At 35.5% G+C, this 21,601-nt stretch overlaps 1 protein-coding gene across 3 annotated transcripts in view; it reads right to left on the bottom strand.

Annotated features, from left to right (window-relative positions):
- Nucleotides 1-21,601, bottom strand: part of MAMDC2 (MAM domain containing 2) — a 208,874-nt gene that overhangs the window by 81,256 nt on the left and 106,017 nt on the right. For all 3 annotated transcript variants that reach the window (XM_051962057.1, XM_051962048.1, XM_051962042.1), the window contains exons 6-7: nucleotides 10,932-11,188; nucleotides 3,078-3,171 (exon numbers count right to left, since the gene is read on the bottom strand). In XM_051962057.1, coding sequence (XP_051818017.1) covers nucleotides 3,078-3,171; nucleotides 10,932-11,188 — 351 coding nt within the window. The remainder of the gene's footprint in view (nucleotides 1-3,077; nucleotides 3,172-10,931; nucleotides 11,189-21,601) is intronic.

Raw genomic sequence — 21,601 nt, 5'->3', positions numbered from 1 at the left:
TCCCCAGCATTTAGAAAAGTGCCCAGTACATAGTGGGTACTGAATGAGTGCTTATTGATTGATTGAATGAGGGCACATGACACATTTTTCACACTGTCAGGGACTACAGAATTGTTAGATTTTGTTTTTATTGTTTCAGCTTCATCATCTTTTTGTATAAGGATAGACTGTCAAATTCAGGTAGGCAAAAAATATTTTACACATGTAGCCTGCTGACAAGTTAGCACCAAGTCATCTTTTTGGCATGAAAAGCTAATGTGTGTTATATCTGTGGACCTTCTTCCTTTCCTATTCTTCTGTATTCCCTATTTAAAATAAGTAAGATCCAAATTCCAAAAGACAATTTCTTACCAAAATATAATGCTTCAAGATGATCAGCATTTATTTTCATGTTCCTTAACAACTCATAAAGATACTCAAAAACAAATGTAAAAATATAAAAAAGTCCATTTCCTACAGGTAGTTCTCTGAGACTTTACATTACGGAGAGTTTCTGATCTGAATTGGGAGAGGTCATTTCCTCTCTAGAAGTATGTTATGCCAATGAACTCGTGCATCTGGACTCTTAACTCTCAAATGACCTTCTCCTTCAAATATAATTCCATAATAGATGATAGAGAACATAAAGTAGATTATAAGTATTGTGCTCACAATTAGGAAGACTGTGGTTCCAATGCTGTCTCCGACTTATTGGCTTTGTGATTGTGGGGAAGCACCTTAATTTCTATGTGCCTTGGGTAACTTATCTACAAAGTTATTAATGGTTTCTAATCTGGGCTATAACTTTAGATAAAATGGAGATATAATTTGTTTTACAGAGTATTCACTCTAGAAGGTCCCTGTCTTATAAAATCACAGATACCTTTGTGAATCTTGGTTGTGTTTTCCTAAAATGACTTTTTTTTTTTTTTGATAGTCCTGATACTTACAGATAGCTATCTCTCTGAACTGTATTGGAATATCTTTAGTTTCATTTCATTGACATTAATAGTATGTGTGATTTATTGTCTGAAGAAAATCATTGCTTACTATGGAAATATTCTCTTCAACAGTCAGAATAATCAGTTTATCTTTGATTCTGCTGCTACTATTTAGCTTTTATGAATTCAGACAAAGTTTATCAAAGTCTAAAAAATATTATCTCAGGCTAGATTACTGTTTGAGAATAGATGATTCCTGCTTTTTAGATCTAATCCTGAAAATTCTATTAATAAATTATCAAAAAGCTTCAACATTCTTGGTGACTTTCTGGTTAGATTTAGGACAAGGTCCTCATGATCACATGAGACCTTCAGAATGATCTAATATGATCTTGGCTCATTCTATATCAACTAGGGTATATTCTTGGGTGTTCTGAAACTAAAATTCTCTAATTGAGGAGAGGGCAGTCTTCTTTGAACAGTGCTAGTTAATTAAATGGTGAGATATTAAGAGGAATCCTGAGATGAGAGATTAGATAAGACTGGGAAAATCCAATAACTCAGAAGAAAAATGTTCTATATTCTTTTAAGAATTACAGTTTTCAAGGAAGCTATTAGGTTTTGCAAGATAAAAACATACAACTTGACTGTTGATTTTATGAAAAAAGGTATAAAATTAAATGTTTGTAATTTTGTGTCAGAAACCAGTATAAAAACAATGTAGCATATGTTGTGGTCATATACCATCAGGACATTTGGAATGTTTGAATCTGTGATATCGAAGCAGTAAAATCAGCATTTGCATAATTACTAATGAAGCTGGAAGGCCTTTGCCATCATTAATTAACTAATTCACTCCATATCCCCTTGAAGGGAGTTAAAGTCATCAGCATTCTTTTATCATAACTACTTAAGAGGCCTGCAAGTTTAGCACTTTTTAAGAAAAATGATTTGGGTTTGAAATGAAATGAACTGGGTTCAAATATTGACCCATGCAACTTCTGCAAATCACAAACCTCTCTGGGCTTTGATTTCCTCTTCTGTAAAATTTGGTTGTTGGACTAGGTGATTTCTAAGATGCTTCCCAGATCTCTACCTGCGATCCCTATGTCCTACACTGGTATATAGTGATAAGCAAGCCATATTCACACTTAAAAAAATAATGTGTTGGAGATCTGGTTATACCATGAAAAAAAGGACAGGGCTCACAATCTAATGCAATTTAACAAACATTAATTATGCACCTACTATGCATAAGACATTACATTAGATATTGATAGATACAAAGATTAAATGAAAACCAATCCTTGTGCTCAAGAAATTTATATTATATCCAAGGAATTTAAAAAGTGACCACATAAATATATACAAATGAATGAATGGGAAAAAAAATGTGTTAACTTGAGGGAATCAAGAAAGTTCCCTATATAGAATAAGGTTCTTAAGGTGAGTCATAGACTATTTGGGATTCTAAGAAGCAGAGGGAAAGAAGTACATTATCACAACTTGTGCAAGACATAAAGGCAGGAAAGGGAATGTAAGATTAAGGGAAGAGAAAATAGGCCTGTTTTTCTAAAGCACAAAGGGCTTGAAGGTAGAAGAGTGTAAAATAATCCTGGAAATAAAGGCTGGATTCAGATTTTAAAGAGCTTTAAAAAGTCAACAGAAGAATTTACATTTTTTCCTCAGGTTAAAAGCCTACTATTGACCAGCTGGTATCACTTCTAGGAGGCAAGTATAACAACCAGATCCCTAAGAAGTTAGAAGAGTTCATCCTTGTCTGAGCAAAATTCCCCACATGAATTTTTCAGTTACTACACCTCCTTCCTCAGTATCTCAACTATACCTACACATGACCATTGCTAGCTTATGCTTATCCACATCTATATTCTGAAGGTTTTTCTTAAGAACCTTAGAATTGATTGTATGACACAGGAGACAGTAGCACAAAACTGTCCATAATGACATGCCCTCAACAACAACAACCTGTTGAGCAAGGTCCAAACCTCACCTCATCCAAGCCAAGTTAAGGCCCTTCCATCCAGAGCAGGGCCTCATTTAATTGTGGGGCTAAATTAAAACGTATAACATCAGAGAATACAATCCAAGAGAAAACTAGGAGATAGAGGGGAAGAAACAAAAAACAAGATTCCTTACCTGTCTGGTTTTGGCATTGAACTGGAGAGAAAGAAATATCATCCAGGGCAATGTATCCTCCCTTGGGACCATTAAAAGCAACTTCAAAAATAACCTGAAAAGTAAAATGACATATTATCAACTATTTAAATATTCTGTAAGTTGACTTAAATGTTCTCACTCAAGGTTTATGATGGCCTGGCTAAGGCCAAGGAATGATGCAAATTCAATTTCTACTTACTGATTCATGTGCTGTGTGACAAAATATCTGACATTGTCTTTTATAAACCATGGCCAATTTTAGGGATTATGAGGAAATAGCCACCAGACTTCAATGTCCTAGTGAATTCCCTTTTCTGTTCTTGGATCTCAGCTATGACATATGACATGTGACTAACTTATCAGAGTGGCAGAATGAAGATTTCTTTTTCATTTAGAAGTGAAAGGAATTATAACTTTTGTGCAAAAAAAGAACAGTCCAGTGTCTGCCTCTTGCTCTCCACAGGGAACTCCATTTTACTTTAGTAGGTTCTTTCTCTGCCTCATATATGGAATTCTATAACAAGCTAAGAAGCAGAAATCAATGACAGATAAAAATCAATAAAAGTTCTACTTTGATTAGCAGGGTGATACAGTGGGAATATCACAGTAAAATAGGGTTGAAATTCCATCTCTGCTACTTTACTTCTTGTTTGGCCTACAGCAAGTCTATTAACTGGGCTGAGTTTCAGTTTTCTTATCTGAAATGAAAGGTTTTGACTAAATGTCTTCCACAATCCCTTCTAGCTCTAGTTCTATGATCCTCATAGGATTATAGGCAGAGCAGATTGGACATTATCAGATGTGATCAATGTATCAAGTATTAGCTTTTTAAAAATTATTCTTTGCTTTGTTATTATTCTTTGTTTTTATTTGCTATTGTTGTCTCTTTTTTTCAGAATCAAAGAGGGAAGAATTCCCCACTTCTAGAAAAAATAGTGATAAAGGCAAAAGTGAAACTTTTTTTTAAAGAATTAATTGATCAGGAAGCATAGCAAAGATGGTGGCATAAAACCGGGGACTTACCTGAATTCTGCTCCATACCCCTCCAAATACCTTTAAATAAAGACTCTGAATAAATTTTAGAGCATCAGATCCTACAAAAAGATGGAGTGGAACAATTCTCCAGATGGAGACAACTTAGAAGGTTAGCAGGAAAGGTCTGTTGTACTTAAGTGGGACTAGAGCATAGTTAGGGTAAGACTGTGTCAGCATTGCTCCAACTCCAACAAACCAGGAGTGGATGTGGATCTTGAGGCCTCTGAATCAGTGGCAGCAGCTGCAGTTTTCAGACTTCTTAGTCTACAGATGCTTCCAAGGATGACTTAAAGGGTTGTCAGGAAAAGTTAATCATACTAAGGTGTGAGGGGAGCCCCTGCAAACCAGGAGCAGACTTTGGGAGCTGCTAAGTCAACGGTAGCCATAGCAGTGACAGCAACTGACTGCTTCAGGAGGTCTCGGCCCACAGGTAAGGGGGCTGAGCAGTTGGTCAGAAGAAGACTACAGGAGTCTCTTGGCTAGCACTGAGGCAGGACTCTGTTGCTTTGCTCATATGCAGATCCAGGTTGTAATGTTTGCTCACAGTACAGGTCCCTAGAAAGATCTCTCAAAACAGCTGTATAAAAGCCACCCTTGAAGCTTGGGACATTGCACTCTACACTCTGGAAACAGAGCCCTGGTTTAATAAAGGGTAAAAAAATCTAAGAAATAAACTGGGGAAATGAGCAAACAACAGAAAAAAATTCTGACCATAGAAAGTTACTATGGTGACAAGGAAAATAAACACATAATCAGAAGATGATAGCAAAATCAAAACTCCTACATCCAAAACTACCCCCCCCAAAAAAAATCAATAAGAAATGATTAAACACCTACAATATGATAGGCACTAAGCTAGACACTGGGGAGGCAAAGACAAAAATGAAATAGACCTTGTCATCTAAGGTGCTTCTAATGTATCAAAAAAATTTTAATATTAAAAAATCTTCCTCCAATAACAAGCAAAATCTTTCATTCCAGTACTTTGCAATTTGCCCAGGCATGGTAAATTGGCTAGAATATCAGTAGATTTAAGTTCCTTGAGGGGAAGCACTGGTGTTGCTTCTGTCCTGTTTCCACTGATTAACACAGTGCTTGATGTCAGTGCTTAGTAAATAATTTTTAAATGAACAAACCCTGTTAAGTCCCTGTAAAGCATCCATTATGATCAGTATTCCCAAACCTTAGGAATCTCAGAAATGTGCCTTTGACCATAAAGATACTGGGTGAGAATCATTCAAAGATCAATACAAATCCTTCACCAGGGTTAGAAAAGTTACTCAATTCAGAGTATGCCCTATTTTAAAATCAGTAATATAAGGCAATATGTCATAGGGGAAAGAGTACTAGAGAGAAGATGTGCATTGTTGGACTATATCTCATATACTATGGGGCAAATCACTTCTCTGTGGGCTTCAATGTTTAAATAAGGAGGTTTGTACTGAAAAATAATAATAATGGCTAGTCTTTATATAACACACCAAGTTTAACAAAGTGCTTTATAAATATTATTTTATCCTCAGAATAACTTTGTAAGGTAGGTACTATTATTATTATTATCCCCATTTTAAAGATGAGGAAACAGAGGTAGACGAAGGTGAAATCATTTATGTAGGGTCGCACAGATTGCAAGTATCTAAGGTTACATTTAAACTCAGGTCCTCCTAGTTCCAGGCCCAGTATTCTATCCATTATTCCAGCTAGTTAGGTAGTTTCCAAGGTCCCCATCCCACATAGAAGTCTATGATTATTTCAATATTCAATGGCTATTACATGGACTTGTTTACCTAGAAATTATGACATAATACAAAAAGAATAAAGTTATATCCAAGCTCCAGCACATTGAAGAGAAACCTTGGAAAGAACAGATAGAGATGATCATGGTAGAAGGGGGAAAATTCAATCTATAATTTATAATTTACAATCAGGGAATCTATAGCTCAAAAAGTCCATAAATCACTAAGTTAGATGTTACTCTGCAAGTGAATTCTTTTTAAAAGTATGTGTGTGATTACACACACACACACACACACACACACACACACACACACACACACTTCTATTTCCTTTGAAATAGGTCATGGCAGACTCGATGTTGCAATTTTATTTACACTTGCAAAATTTATTTACAATTTATTTACATATTTGTATTACAGGAAGGGAGAAAATTCTTGAGACTTTTAAAAAATTATTTGGGGGAAAGCTACATAAATAAATTAATGTCACTGATTTCTGTAGTATATGGTATTTTTCCATATTTGAAAGTATGAATAATATCAGAGAAAAGATTCAAACTTTTCCCCTCATAATCATACACATGTGAGACACATTGAGTAATATTCAAATAGACTAAAGTCTAGAATTGAAACTTTTCAGCATTGATGCTGGCATTGAAAAAATGTTTTTCAGAGCTCCATTAAAAACACATTTTAACTCCAGGAGTTTAAATGAGGATGATGAAATTTTGCAGACTAGGCCTATATCATTAAGACTGAGTCATTTGACTTTTGAAGGAGGCACATAATTTTCTTTCCTCTTTAGGCTCTGAGCTCATAGGAACTTTTCCACTGGGTTGCATAAACAGCCTCATATGACAGAGAGTTAGAAAATAACATATCCTTTGAAGTAGACATGATACTACTCAAGGTAGGGTATGTTATAGAAAAACTATCAGGAACCAAGAATAATATTCTTTAAGTCTACACACTGGGCAAGCAGATAACACTATTCAAAAGTACTCAGTAAATATCTCTCTAGCCCTTTACTCATGACAAGGAAATGCTGCAACAAAAGTGAAAATAGTGGATTATTGTTATGGGCCAGAACTCTAAACTTGAAACAAGGATGCTTACAAGGTACTAAGTGGAATTGATGATACAATGGTTATCTAGTTTAGCATGATTCAGTATGCTTGATTTAATTTTACAACAAATAATGGTTTCCTAGAGATATAATGATTGATTTATACTCAGTGTGGAGCATATAAGCAGGGACTGAGAGTCACAAGACAAGCACACTAGAAGCTCTCTGAGCCAAGGATTAAAATTAATTTCACCTTCAGTCAGGCTCTTGGTTGCTAACCCCTAGCTTCCTGCACTTTCTCCACTAAAACCAAGACTCCAGAAGTTCTCCAACAAAGCTAGTTAAAGCCCCAGGAAAAAGAGACAAGACTTTGAAAGAGACAATAAAGGACTTTAGCCTCTGGCTATTCTTGTGGTGATTACTCTGACTGAAAGGAAATCTGCTCTCAGAGACCCCAAGAAAACTGAATCAGAGAACATTACATTTTGGCATCTGAATGTGGGACCAAGAACCTTCATCTGTGACCCAGAAATTAGGGTGAGTACAAGAAGGAAACTTTGTAAAGGGCTAAACTAGTGCTTCAGCTAAAATGAGATAGATGTTTAGAAAGGAGCCTTCTTTTCCAAGTTAAGGATAATGTGTAGAGAGCATTGTCAGACTTATAAAAAACAAGGTTTGATTGGAACTTTGGAGCAGATCATTGAACTTTTAGAAACAGTACAGTACACATCTCCTTGGTTCTCAAAGAAAAAAGAATAGATCCAGACAAGTAGAAATTAGTAGGCGAGCAACTATGTAAATACTACACTTTAAACATATAACTTAATACAACTAGCGTTAGGAAATTTTTCCTTATATAAGTTATAGAATAAGGAAAAAGAAGAAAGTGCAAGAGGGGGGGAACAGACAAACTAAGTGAAAAGCATGAAGAATTAGAAAATAATGGAGTTAAGTATGAAGCTGATGAAATTAAGAAGTGTAGTGCTTCACAGCAGGAGCCATTAAAGCATTCCTCATACCCTAGCCTACTTCCCACAATTAATCCTTCATGGGTGGAGGGAAAAGGAGGAGGGGCAGAGGCACTGTTAAGGCAAAAAAAAAAAAAAGACAGAATATATCTGATTTGGTAAATGCATACCCTGTGATTGAAGAGCTTGACTCTTCAGGTCAACAAAGGAGAAGATACACTCCTTTTGATCTGGAAAAAATTAAGGATTTGAAAAAGGGTTGCACTCTTTATGGGACTACATCATCTTATGTTAAGATGTTACTAGAGAATTTGGCTTATGAAATCTTAACTCCTAGTGATTGGAAATCTATAGCAAGGACATGTTTAGAACCTGGACAAAACTTGTTGTGGCTTTCTGAGTATAGTGAACTCTGTAGGATACAAGCCCAACGAAAGAGGCAAACTGGAGTTAGTATACAAATCATCTTTGACCAACTAGAAGGTAAAGGTCAGTATGCAGACACGTTAGCACAGATTAATTATCCCATAGCTGCATATGAGCAAATTGCTGCTGCTGCAATCAAAGCATGGGGCTCCCTCCCAGGAAAAGATAGAGGGGAAGCCTTCACAAAAATAGAGCAAGATCTCAATGAACTTTTTGCTGATTTTGTGGGATGTCTGCAGACAGCTACACAAGAACTATTGGAGAAAATGCAGCTACAACAATAATCAGACAACTGGCTAAGGAAAATGCTAATAAGGTTTGTAGAAGAATTATTCTGGGACTACACAAGGATACTCCTTTAGAGGAGATCATAAGACACTGTTCCACAATGGACACAAATGCTTTTTATACCCAGGCTATGATCCAAAATATGGGAAGACTGGATCCCTCTTGGCAAGGGACTTACAGAGAAACTTGTTAATACTTTCAATGTAGAAAACAGGGCATCTGAAAGCTCAATGTAGGCATAGAGATAGAGTGAGAGGACAGCATAGGAGAACAAGACCCAAAACCCTCTGTCCAAGAGGCTTCCACTGGGCCTTAGATTGTAGATTGACTCAGGGAAATGAGAGGCGGGGCCCAGCTCTAAAACCTCAAACAAAAAACATAATGGCAGCTGAGATTACACCCAGAGAGTCTTTAGTTATGAATGAGTAATGATAACTAGTGCATGCTATTTAACAAACTTTACCATGAACAATAAAAACATTGCAAACACTGACCAAAAATCTTTGTTGTTATGGGATTTACTAAAGCAGAAACTTTAGAAGGGGACAATTATTACAGTTTCCTCCCTCTTCAATGGCAGCACAGTAAATAGAGTGCTAAGCCTGGAGTCAAAAAAACTCATTTTCCTGAGTTCAGATCTGGCTTTAGACACTAAGCTCTGTGATTGTAGGCAAGCCAGTTGATCCTGTTTGCTTCAATCTCCTCATTTGTAAATGAACTGGAGAAAGAAATGGTAAACTACTCCAGTCTCTTTGCCAAGAAAACTCCAAATGGCATTAAGAAGAATCCAAGATGATTGAAACTTCTGAACATCTATAGGTAGAGAAGGATGTCACATTTTAAGAGCAACATACTTCTTTTTATAATATTATTATAGCTTTTTATTTACAAGATATATGCATAGGTAATTTTTCAGCATTGACAGTTACAAATCCTTTTGTTCCAACTTTTTCCCTCCTTCCTCCTTTCCAGATGGCAGGTTGACCAATACATTAAATATGTTAAGGTATAAGTTAAATACAATATATGTATTCATGTCCAGTTATTTTGCTGTATAAAAAGAATTGGACTTTGAAATAGTATACAATTAGCCTGTGAAGGAAATCAAAAATTCAGGCGGACAAAAATAGAGGGGTTGGAAATTCTATGTAATAGTTCATAGTCATCTTCCAGAGTTCTTTCCCTGGTATAGCTGGTTCAGTTCATTACTGCTCTATTGAAACTGATTTGGTTCATCTCATTGTTGAAGAGGGCCATGTCCATCAGAATTGATCATCATATTGTATTGTTGTTGAAGTATATAATGATCTTCTGGTCCTGCTTATTTCATTCAGCATCAGTTCGTGTAAGTCTCTCTAGGCCTTTCTGAAATCATCCTGTTGGTCATTTCTTACCGAATAATAATATTCCATAATATTCATATACCACAATTTATTCAGTCATTCTCCAATTGATGGGCATCCACTCAGTTTCCAGTTTCTGGCCACTACAAAGAGGGCTGCCACAAAGATTCTTGCACATACAGGTCCCTTTCCCTTTTTTAAGATCTTTTTGGGATATAAGCCCAGTAGTAACACTGCTGGGTCAAAAGATATTCACAGTCTGATAGCTTTTTGAGCATAGTTCCAAAAAAACAATATACTTCTAAGGCTGCTATAAAACACTCATTAATGATTATCAAGATGATACACACGTATTTTAGGATGATCATAAGTTGAATGATTTGGCAAAAGTTTTGAGAATGAGAGACTTCAGGCTTGGAGCCTAATGGAGAAAGCTATTGATAAAAATAAGTACTTTTTATCCTTGTCTTTCTCCCAAATGAAATTGTGATAACTGATACCAATGAACAAAGAGTACCTTTCTTCCTTTAAGATGCAGTTCAAGTAATATTCTCTACAGGTAGCCTTTGCCAATCAACTACTTTGTCTATATTTGTATGTATTCACTTTATGTTTATTTTGTGTGCATGCACACACACTTTTATGAGTAGGAATTATTTGATTCTTTGTACTTGGTTGGCATACAGTAACTGCTTAATAAGTACTTGTTGATTGATTAATTGAATGAATTTCACTTAAAGAGCACTGAGTCTACCTTATTATTCACTACATTTATTTCAAGATCTACATAAAAGAATCATTAAGTGTTTTTGACATTTTATTCCTTAGTATGACAAAAGGTACCATCTTGCTGTAAAGAAATGAATGATAAATAATTATAAAGCTACACTTATTTCCATTTACTTTGGGTAGATTTCATTTGAAAAGCTTTGGGGGGGATATGCTATAGCCATAAAAAAAATTAATCATACCTCCATTGGATATGGAGCATTGAAGTCAACCTCAGCTAGGTTCCATGTTTCACTCATAGAGCTGTCAATTTTCCATATCTCTTCATAAAGTCCATTGGCATCCCGGGTGTAAAGGGTGAAAATATTATCATTTCTTTGCTGGAGTTGGTAATAAAAAGACAGGCAGCCAGACATGGGAGTTGTTGTCCTTGGGGAAATAAGTTGGGCAACTTCTTGGAAATGCTTAACATAAACAGAGTCCACATACATATAGTGACCTTTAAATGAAAAGGTGGTAGGGGAAAGAAGAATAAAGAGAAGAGTTTTAAAAATACATGGCATACTAGCTGTACCAGATCTAAAATTATATTATAAAGCAACAGTTACCAAAACCATTTGGTATTGGCTAAAAAATATATTAGTTGATCAGTGGAATAGGTTAGGTTCAAAAGACAAAACACTCCATAACATTAATACTCTAGTGTTTGACAAACCCAAAGACCCCAGATATTGGGATAAGAACTCACTGTTTGACAAAAATTGCTGAGAAAATTGGAAACTAGCATGGCAAAAACTAGGCATTGACCCACACTTAACACCATACACCAAGATATGGTCAAAATGGGTTCATGACCTAGGCATAAAGAATGAGATTATAAATAAATTGCAAGAGCATAGGATAGTTTACCTCTCAGACCTATGGAAGAGGAAGGAATTTATGATCAAAGAAGAACACAAAATAGAAAATTTTGATTATGTCAAATTGAAAAGTTTTTGTACAAACAACACTAATGCAGACAAGATTAGAAGGGAAACAATAAACTGGGAAAATATTTTTACAGTCAAAGGTTCTGATAAAGGCCTCATTTCCAAAATATATAGAGAATTGACTCTAATTTATAAGAAATCAAGCTATTCTCCAATTGATAAATGGTCAAAGGATACGAACAGACAATTCTCAGATGAAGAAATTGAAACTATTTCTAGCCATATGAAAAGATGCTCCAAGTCATTATTGATCAGAGAAATGCAAATTAAGACAACTCTGAGATACCACAGACTGGCTAGAATGGCATGGGCTGTAACGATTACATTGTAGATTTGATTGTTGCCGATTAAAGTCGCAGGTTGGCCAAGCTCTGTTCGGATAAGGAGACTCAGAGCTGTGCCAATTATGCCTGCTCAAGTACCGAATAGTAGGTAAAGAGTTCCGATGTCTTTGTGGTTAGTAGAGAAAAGTCATCAAGTAATGAACATAGGTAAAATGGCTGAAGTTAAGCATTGAACTGTAAATTCAAAGACAGAGATTAGATATCTCTTTTTACCAGGGTGATAAACTGAAGCCAAATGTTAAGGCGCTTAGCTGTTAACTAAGAGTTGATAATGTGGAATGGTGGAGGGGATGTGGGAAAACAAGGACATTAATACATTGTTGGTGGAATTGTGAATACATCCAACCATTCTGGAGAACAATTTAGAACCATGCTCAAAAAGTGTCACTACTGGGCTTATATCCCAAAGAGATCATAAACAAGGGAAAGGGACCTGTATGTGCAAGAATGTTTGTGGCAGCCCTGTTTGTAGTGACCAGAAACTAGAAACTGAGTAGATGCCCATCAATTGGAGAATGACTGAATAAATTGTGGCATATGAATATTATGGAATATTATTATTCGGTAAGAAATGACCAACAGGATGATTTCAGAAAGGCCCAGAGAGACTTACACGAACTGATGCTGAGTGAAATAAGCAGGACCAGAAGATCATTATATACTTCAACAACAATACAATATGATGATCAATTCTGATGGACCTGGCCGTCTTCAGCAATGACATGAACCAAATCAGTTCCAATGGAGCAGTAATGAACTGAACCAGCTATACCCAGGATAAGAACTCTGGGAAATGACTAAGAACCATTACATTGAATTCCTAATCCCTATATTTTTGCCTGCCGGCATTTTTTATTTCCTTCACAGGCTAATTGTACAATATTTCAGAGTTTGATTCTTTTTGTACAACAAAATGACGGTTTGGACATGTATGCTTATTTTGTATTTAATTTATACTATAATATAGTTAACATGTATTGGTCATCTTGCCATCTGGGGGAGGGAGTCAGGGGAAGGCGGGGAGAAATTGGAACAATAGGTTTGGCAATTGTCAATGCTGTAAAATTACCCATGCATGTAACTTATAAATGAAAAGCTATTAAAAATTTTTAAAAAATACATGACATAGGTAAAGCCCCATAAACAAAATAATCTTAGAGGGGCCCTTAATCATCTCCTAACTTAAATGCTGCCTCATTTGATTTTTGAATAAAAGAACCTTGGGTTGTTATATACATCAAATTAACAAGATATATAATATAGCCAGTCTTGTAATAGGAGTAGGGCAGAAGCTTGAAACTTTTCACATATAATACAGTACTTATTTGACTCAGTCATTATATTTACTAATCCACTTGTCAATTTTATGAACTTTCTGAGGAATTAATGGCAATAATCAAAACTTTCTTTTCTGAACCTTGCCATCAACTGCCACTGCCATTTCATAGAAATTAATGAAATACAGTTTCAAGAGAATGATTTTTAGTGACTGTTTTCAAATGTTTTAATAATATCCTCACATCCATTTTGCAAAAAAGCATAGCAAAAATGTAAGCTACATCTACTATCTTCTGAAAAAAAAAAGAAATATAATAAGAAACTCCTACTAATGTCCTCTTGGGTGTTTTAGCAAAGCATAGAAATAATATTGGATTCTTAAAGATAATGTCAATGAAGCCCAGGTTCTGGCAGGTCCTACTAAGCAATATGATGAGGTGTTAGGTAGATAAGATGTTAGATCCAGAATCAGGAAGGGAGAGATTCAGATATATCCTTGGATCTTTTTTAGCTTATTCCTAGCATTAACTTCATTCTATGTAAAATGATAACCCCCATTGAATTGAATTGTGCTAATTACATGAGATCTTCATAATACAGAGATACATATATATGTACACATACACACATATTTCTATGCTTATACACATAATGTTCCATATACACTGTGTACCCAATAAATGGTAACTGATTGACAGAGACTTAACTGACCATGTCACTTCAGGAATCTAAAATTTAATTGCTTAGAATTTTTTTCAGATGCCTTCATCATTATACTAACATTCTTTTTCATATTGAGAGATATGAAAAAATGGTCTGGTCTGACCAGTTTACACCAGCATGGAAGTTAATACAAAGAACTCCAATATTTTCTCTTTTCATAGAGTGAGAATAAGTAAAGTCCTTGACATTTATTTCCAGCATATGACACTTAGCGGCATCCCTCTAACTCTTTACCCATTCCTAACATCCGGTTTTAAAACTGATATATTTTGTTTTGGAGCACCTAGGTAGTGTAGTGGATAAAGTACTGCCTGGAGTCAGAAAAATTCATCTTTCTTAGTTCAAATCTGGCATCAAACACTTAATAGCTATGTGACCTGGGCATATTAATCCAGTTTCCTTATCTGTAAAAAAAGAGGGGGAGAAGGAAATAGTAAATCACTCCACTCTAATCACCAAGAAAACCCAAATGGAATCAGGAGGACTCAGATATGACTGAAAAGCAACTGAACAGATTTTTTTGTCTTTATGTTATCTTTATTTCCAAATTTATCCCTGCTTCTAACTCTCTGCAAAAGGTCATCTTCTGTAACAAAGAATTTAAAAAGAGGGGAAAAACAGCTCACCAAAATTAAAAAATACATCAGATTATTTTGATAGTACATATAATTCCTTTTTGCAGGAAAAAAAAGAACATGGCACATTTTTAAGTCTCTTCTTTTAGACTGTTAGAGAAGTCACGGTTTTAAAACCTTTATTCACAGCTTGTGATTCATCACTGCCCCACTTAGAGACATTCAAGTTTCTCAATAAACTCTAGGATAAAATCAAGATTTCCCATCTTGACATTCTTGATCATTCATAATCTATCTCTGATTTACCTAGTCAGCGTTACCTCATGTAAATCCTTTTCACATGTCAGTCAATAAACATTTATTAAATATCTACTATGTTTCAGTCACTGTACTAAAAGCTGGGAATACAAATATAAAAAAAGATGGTCTCTACCTTCAAGGAGCTTAAATTTAATGGAATAAGATACTGATGAGGGAGTAATGGGGAGTGGGAAGTGGAGAAGATCCTCGACTAAGGAGAATGAATGATGGAGGACTCAATCAGAGGAATCAGAAAGTAGGGTAAGTGTGACCTAGTAAGAAATAAGATGTCTGAACTGAGCTCTCTCCTTAATTAGAAGATTGGTTTTCATGGCTCCAACCTCCAATCAGAGAGGGTGAGAATAGTGATGAGATGAAATACCAAGACTGATGAGGTCTTATATGATCCGGAGGTTATCCCAATAATAAGTTTCCTGGGGCATGGTGGAGAAGTCAGGGAAGTCTCAAAGCATGTCTTATGTTATAAAGGGAAAGATGATATAGTGCAGGGGTCCTCAAACTTTTTAAATAGGGGGCCAGTTCACTGTCCCTCAGACTGTTGGAGGATCGGATTATAGAAAAAACAAAAACTTTGTTTTGTGGGCCTTTAAATAAAGAAACTTCATAGCCCTGGGTGAGGGAGATAATCGTCCTCAGCTAATGCATCTGGCCCGCGGGCCATAGTTTGAGGACCCCTGATATAGTGTATGGAAGGCTAGCTGTGGAGTTATTAACACATAGATATTCAAGTTCTGACACATTGAATGTATGCTCATAAGCAAGTCCCTATGCTCCAGGTCATTCTCCAAGACTCTAAGCTATAAAGAGTTTGCTCTTCTACATCAGTAGAAGGAGTTTTCAAACTGGGAGTTTCCCAGCACCAGCTTGACAAAATCAGAGGTATAGATCAAAAAGTTACAATCAAATAAGACCATTTACTATTCTCTGCAGATTTACTTTTGTTCATGTTGTTTTCTCCACCTAGAAAGCCCTAGCCTGTACTCAATCTTTAGCAGTTGAAAACTTATCCATCTTTTAATGCCCAGCTCAAATGCCACCTCCTTTCTTGAAACCATTTAGAAGTAGTTTCTTCCTCCTTTACATGTTTGTTATATGGTACATATATTTTAATTATTTTTGATATGCCTATGAGAGAATAAGCTATTTGAGGGCAGATAAACAAGTCTTATCTTTGAATCTCTCCCATCTGCTGCTTCACACAAAGCAAACATTTTGAATGAGTAAATTAGAAAAACAGTTTCTATCTAGCTGACAGAAATACAATAGTCCTCTTTATAGGATACTTTCTTACCTGCAGTATGAACAATATCTTAACCTTTGAATATGCAGTCTTAGTGCTTCATTAGCAGTTCATGCACAAGACTCTTAGGACCAAGTTAGCCATTATCAAATTTCAGTACACACACACAAAAATCAAACAAACATAATATGACTTGCTCAAAGTGAGTCAGTGGAGCTGGTAGGAGTGAGATCAGAACTGCTGACACCAAGGCTCACGTTTAACTACCAGAATAGACCAAATTCTGTTACCCTTTTCTTCGCAGGTAATTCATCTATTCCTAATTTGAACTATATCTTATTGGTAAATTGTCAGTTGTTGCAAGTTTCTCAGTGAGAAAAAAAAGGTAGTAGCAGAATAACATAAATCACTCAATAGGAAAGAGAGAAGAGTTGATTCAGAAATCACCTTTCAGGTACAAGCCAGGAAATGTCAGGTCTTGGGAATGATCTACAAGTCTAGGATCAGGAAGCTGCCAGGTACATGCTGAACTGAAACCAATCCCAGGGAGCAGAGTGGTAGACACTATGTCTGTTAGTTCTAGTGGAAAATCCTAACTAGTAGCCTGGCATCATGAAAATATATCACAAAATATCATGAAAACAAGGAAATCAGACACCTTTTCTTTAGAGAAGGTTACCATAGAATCAAGCTATTCTGTTCAGAGAATCTCTTCATCCAACTAAATTTTCCAGAGTCTTTCTGGTTTGTGTACGTATAAATGGAATTGGACAGAATTCCATAGCCATTCCAAATTCTAAGGGATTCTTCAAGCCCACTGGTCAGAGTAGCTGACCTTAGATATCTCCAACTGAAAGCAAGACATCTGGATTTTTTCTAAGAATTAAAAAAAGGGAAGTGAGTTTCCTATAAGGTCACAAAACAAGAACTTCTATAGCAGACTCAGTAAGTCTGTCATGTCCATATCATCTCTGTTAGATGAGTGTTTATTCTCTATCACCAGAGAACACTAAGAGTGACTAACATTTATGGAAGGAAACAACTGTTCAACTAGCTGAAAATCCATGTCACACTCATGATTTCTGCCAAAACATGTCAGGGTTAATGCCTATATTCATGGTGTATTTACACTTGTTTCCAGGGAGGAAATCCTGTTAATTGTCGAGACTCTTCATTTTGAATTAGGTGACCTTGGTAAATGGCCATTAAATTTTTTTTTTTTAATTAGGAAAAGAGATTTTTAGGATAGTTCTTGAACTTTTGTTTTCAAACAGTCTGGCTAAACAAGCATCCCCAGTGATTACACTTGGTTTGGTTACATAAGAACAATTCTAATTCATTCATTCAAAAACTTTTGTTGAATGTTTGCTTTGTGTGAAGCACCAGATGGGAGAGATTAAAAGATAAGATCTGTTTATCTGCCCTCAAGTAGCTTATTCTCTCATAGGCATATCAAAAATAATTAAATTATATGGCACAGTATAGCAAGCATGTTAAGGAGGAAGAAACCATTTCTAAACGATTTCAAGAAAGGAGGTGGCATTTGAGTTGGGCATTAAAGGACGGAATTTGTCCTGTTTTTGCTCAAGCTGAGCTGTTTGATGAAATGAAAAGATCTCTCCTGGGAAGAGGAGAGCTTATTTTCAAAGAATTTATGACAATTGAAACATTATGAATATAGAAAGGACTCAGTATCTCCAGAAAAGTTTCCTTTTTTTTTTTTTTTTTTTTTTGAAATTCGGTTTCATATAGTTAGTGGGCTTATATGAGATTACAGTGAAAATCATTTGACAAGGAATCAAGAGATGGTATTAAAATGTAGAGTGGTAGAATTATGATTGTGGGCAGTTAGGTAGTAAAGTGAATAGAGTTGAGTTCAAATGTAGTGTTAGACACTTACTAGCTGTGTGACCCTGGGCAAGACCCTATTTGCTTCAGTTTCCTCATATGTAAAATGAGCTAGAAAATAAAATGGCAAATTATTCCAGGATCTTTGCCAAGAAAAGTCCCCCAAAAAGTCGTAAAGAATTGGAAACAACTACCAAAAACTCAACAACAAAAGAGTGTTATTGGGGAAGGGCAATAGAGTAAACAAGTATGAAACTGACATGTTAAGATGCAGTGTCTTGAAAGGGAAAGAGAGTTATCTTCAGACTCAGGAAAAATCAGGATCAAGAGTTATATAGGAGAATAATCCAGTTCCATTTCCTAGAATATATTTTAAAAAAAAATTGATGAATCAGAGCTCAGGAAAATGGAATTTAATTTTAATTTCAAATTAAAATTTTAAATGATAGATAAAATTTTAAAATACTTTATTTTAAAAATATCTTTTAAAATAAGAAATTTTAAATAGTCTTAAAATTTACCAAGTTCTTTACAAAGTGGTTGCCTTATTTGAACCTTACAACAATCTTGTGGCATAGTCAACTAAAGATATTATTACCTCATTTTTGCAGATGAGAAAACCAAGGTTTAAAGAAATTAAGGCACTTGCTCATAGTAAGCCAGCTACTAAGTGCCTAACCCAGTTACTTCCTCTTGCCAAGTCCAGTACCATCTGATAAGGTTGCCTCCTCTGGTAAGCATTGTTCTTAACTTTTAAGGCTAACTGAATTCAATAAAACCGTGAGAATATAATTATAGTTATAATATAATAATGCTATATTGTATGTTATGATAATATACAATGTATATAATAATATATAACATTGATGAGGGCAGGGTACCAAAGGAGAGCTGTGGCAGGAATGGGTGAGAGTTTTCTTGTTCTTCAAGGCCCAAGTTCACAGTGAAGGAAATTTGCTTACTCAAAGGCTGTGATTAAAAGGTCTTTATTGTTACAGAGACACAAAGAGAAAGATTTTTCTGGGTGGGCAATATCATTCTCAAGAGAGAGAGAAGTGATTTGCCAAGAGACATTTTCTGAAGACCTATTTTATACAGGAATCTAAGAATTGACATTCTGTATGCAAGACCATTTGAGTTTGTATATGAAAGGAGACATTTTCTGAAGACTCATCTTCCTGTTTCCAGAGGATGTAAGACCATTTGAATTTGTATAACTTTTTCTTGGTGATTTTACATAACTTTACAGGGCTGTCTCAGGTCAGAGTTTTGTTCTCATCAATATAATTATAATATAATAATTGTAGGGAGCTTTAATATTTTTCTTGTAAAACTTTCATTACAGGAACCAACATGTTCATTCTGAACAGATGGTTGAATTTGGTGATTTTGGAATTTTGCTTACTCCATTATTATCAGTGACGTATAGTGCAAAGATCTCTGATTTTTTTTTTAGATTGTAAGAGTATTATTATTATTATTATTTAATAATTATAACTTTTTATTGATAGAACCCATGCTTGGGTAATTTTTTACAACATTATCCCTTGCACTCACTTTTGTTCCGACTTTTCCCCTACCTCCCTTCACTCCTTCCCCAAGATGGCAAGCAGTCCTATACATGTTAAATATGTCACAGTATATCCTAGATATCCTAGATATGTGTGCAGAACCGAACAGTTCTCTTGCTGCACAGGAAGAATTGGATTCAGAAGGTAAAAATAACCCAGGAAGAAAAAGAAAAATGCAAACAGTTTACATTCATTTCCCAGTGTTCTTTCTTTGGGTGTAGCTACTTCTATCCATCATTGATCAATTGGAACTGAATTAGATCTTCTCTTTGTTGACAAAGATGTTATTGAACTAGAACAATTGGTTTCAGGCCCTGATTGTGCATAACCTGGCTGTGTGATTTAGAACCAATCACTTAATTTATCTGGATCTCAGCTTCTTCCTTTGGGGAAATAATGCTTAGTACTATGATCTGAAATTCTGAATCCAAGTATTATAAAGATAGGAAAAATACCTATTTCCCATAGATGAGAGTTGTCTTGTTTTGAAGGTATTATATATACACCCACAACACTTACAGTGTTAGTGCTTTTATCCCTCTACTGTAAGATAAGCTCCATGAAAATGTGTCTTTTTAAACTTTCTAGTTCCCCAAGAAGCCAACTTAGTGATTTGGATCCAGTAAAATGCTAACAAATGGCATATTGAATTGAATCACAAAGATAAATCCTATTGCTGCAAGACACAGACCCTAAGGTTACTGGGAGAGCTATTAAGTAGTCCAGGTGTAAACAATGTCATTCTTCTCTGTATATATATATATACACACACACACACAGAGACACATACAGACACACAAAGATAGATACAGAGAGAGAGAGAGAATATTGAGTACATATAGAATAGAACATAGTACTGATAGAATATAGCTTCTAGGGGAGACAGTAGTAGGGAAGTAACCCTAACCTTAGGGTGCTTCTTCTGTTGTATGTATGTGTGTACATACACACATACACACACACACACACACACACACACAAAGATACAGAGAGAGAGAGAGAATATTAAGTACATATAGAATAGAACAGGGAATTAATTAAGATTTGAGGAGACATGTTTCTGTTTTAATCATCTGTCAATGAGTCTAAAGTCTTCTGGGTTTAGAATCAGTGATCCCAAGGATCCCCCCCTTTAGAGTGCTATTGTTCTAACAATCTAGCCTGCAATGATTGTAGAAGTCTTCTGGCCTAGTAATATGATAATATTTCTTCCCTTAGACTTTAGGGAAGAAATCCTGAGACTCTCTAACCTTAGAATGCTATCATTCTGTCAATGTCTGTCAATGATTGTAAAGTCTTCTGGCCTTAGTATACTCCTAGATATGCTAGTCAATGATAACCAGATTCCTGAGACCACTCCTCAGTGTTACCTCGAGGCCATAAAATTAGCATATCAATGATATGAAGAACTGTATAAATATATCTCCTTTCTCTTGGTCCTTTGCTAAATTTTTTTTTGGAACCTGAGCCCACTTTAATTGGTGTTACAATTACAATAAACTTTGCCCTTTGACTTGGATATGGGTTCAAGCCTGCAAATTTTTGCCAGAAATCAGTCTGACCCCAATCTTTTGGGATTCCTTCTGAACCTCAACAGTCTTGTATAAACAGAGAAGCAGAACATTTCAGATCTGGAAAGGAACATTTAATTTAACCCACCCCCCTCATTTTACAAATGAGAAAGGTAAGATCCACAGTGATTAAGCCACTGACTGTCTAAGGTCATATAGCTTGCTAATTTTCCAGCCAGGAACTGAAACCAGGATTGTGACTTAAAATAGGGTTCTTCCTATTATATCATACTGACATAAAGAGTGTCAGCAGAATTCCAAAATAACCACAGTGATTTCAATGAATGTCTTTAAAACAGGGAAGAGAAGAGTGTTAGTATGGAACCTTTCATTGAGTGGATCATATGCTGACCTTAATTAAACCACAGTCAAATTAATGGCCCAAGAAACTGTTTATCTCAAGGAATCTACACTCTTGCCCTTAGCAGCAGACATTTCTGGCAACATATTGT

Source organism: Antechinus flavipes, chromosome 1, assembly GCF_016432865.1.
Source record: "Antechinus flavipes isolate AdamAnt ecotype Samford, QLD, Australia chromosome 1, AdamAnt_v2, whole genome shotgun sequence".
NCBI classification, from domain to species: Eukaryota; Metazoa; Chordata; class Mammalia; order Dasyuromorphia; family Dasyuridae; genus Antechinus; species Antechinus flavipes.
Note: the sequence above shows the minus strand (reverse complement) of the source record. Positions and strands in the feature narration are given on the sequence as shown.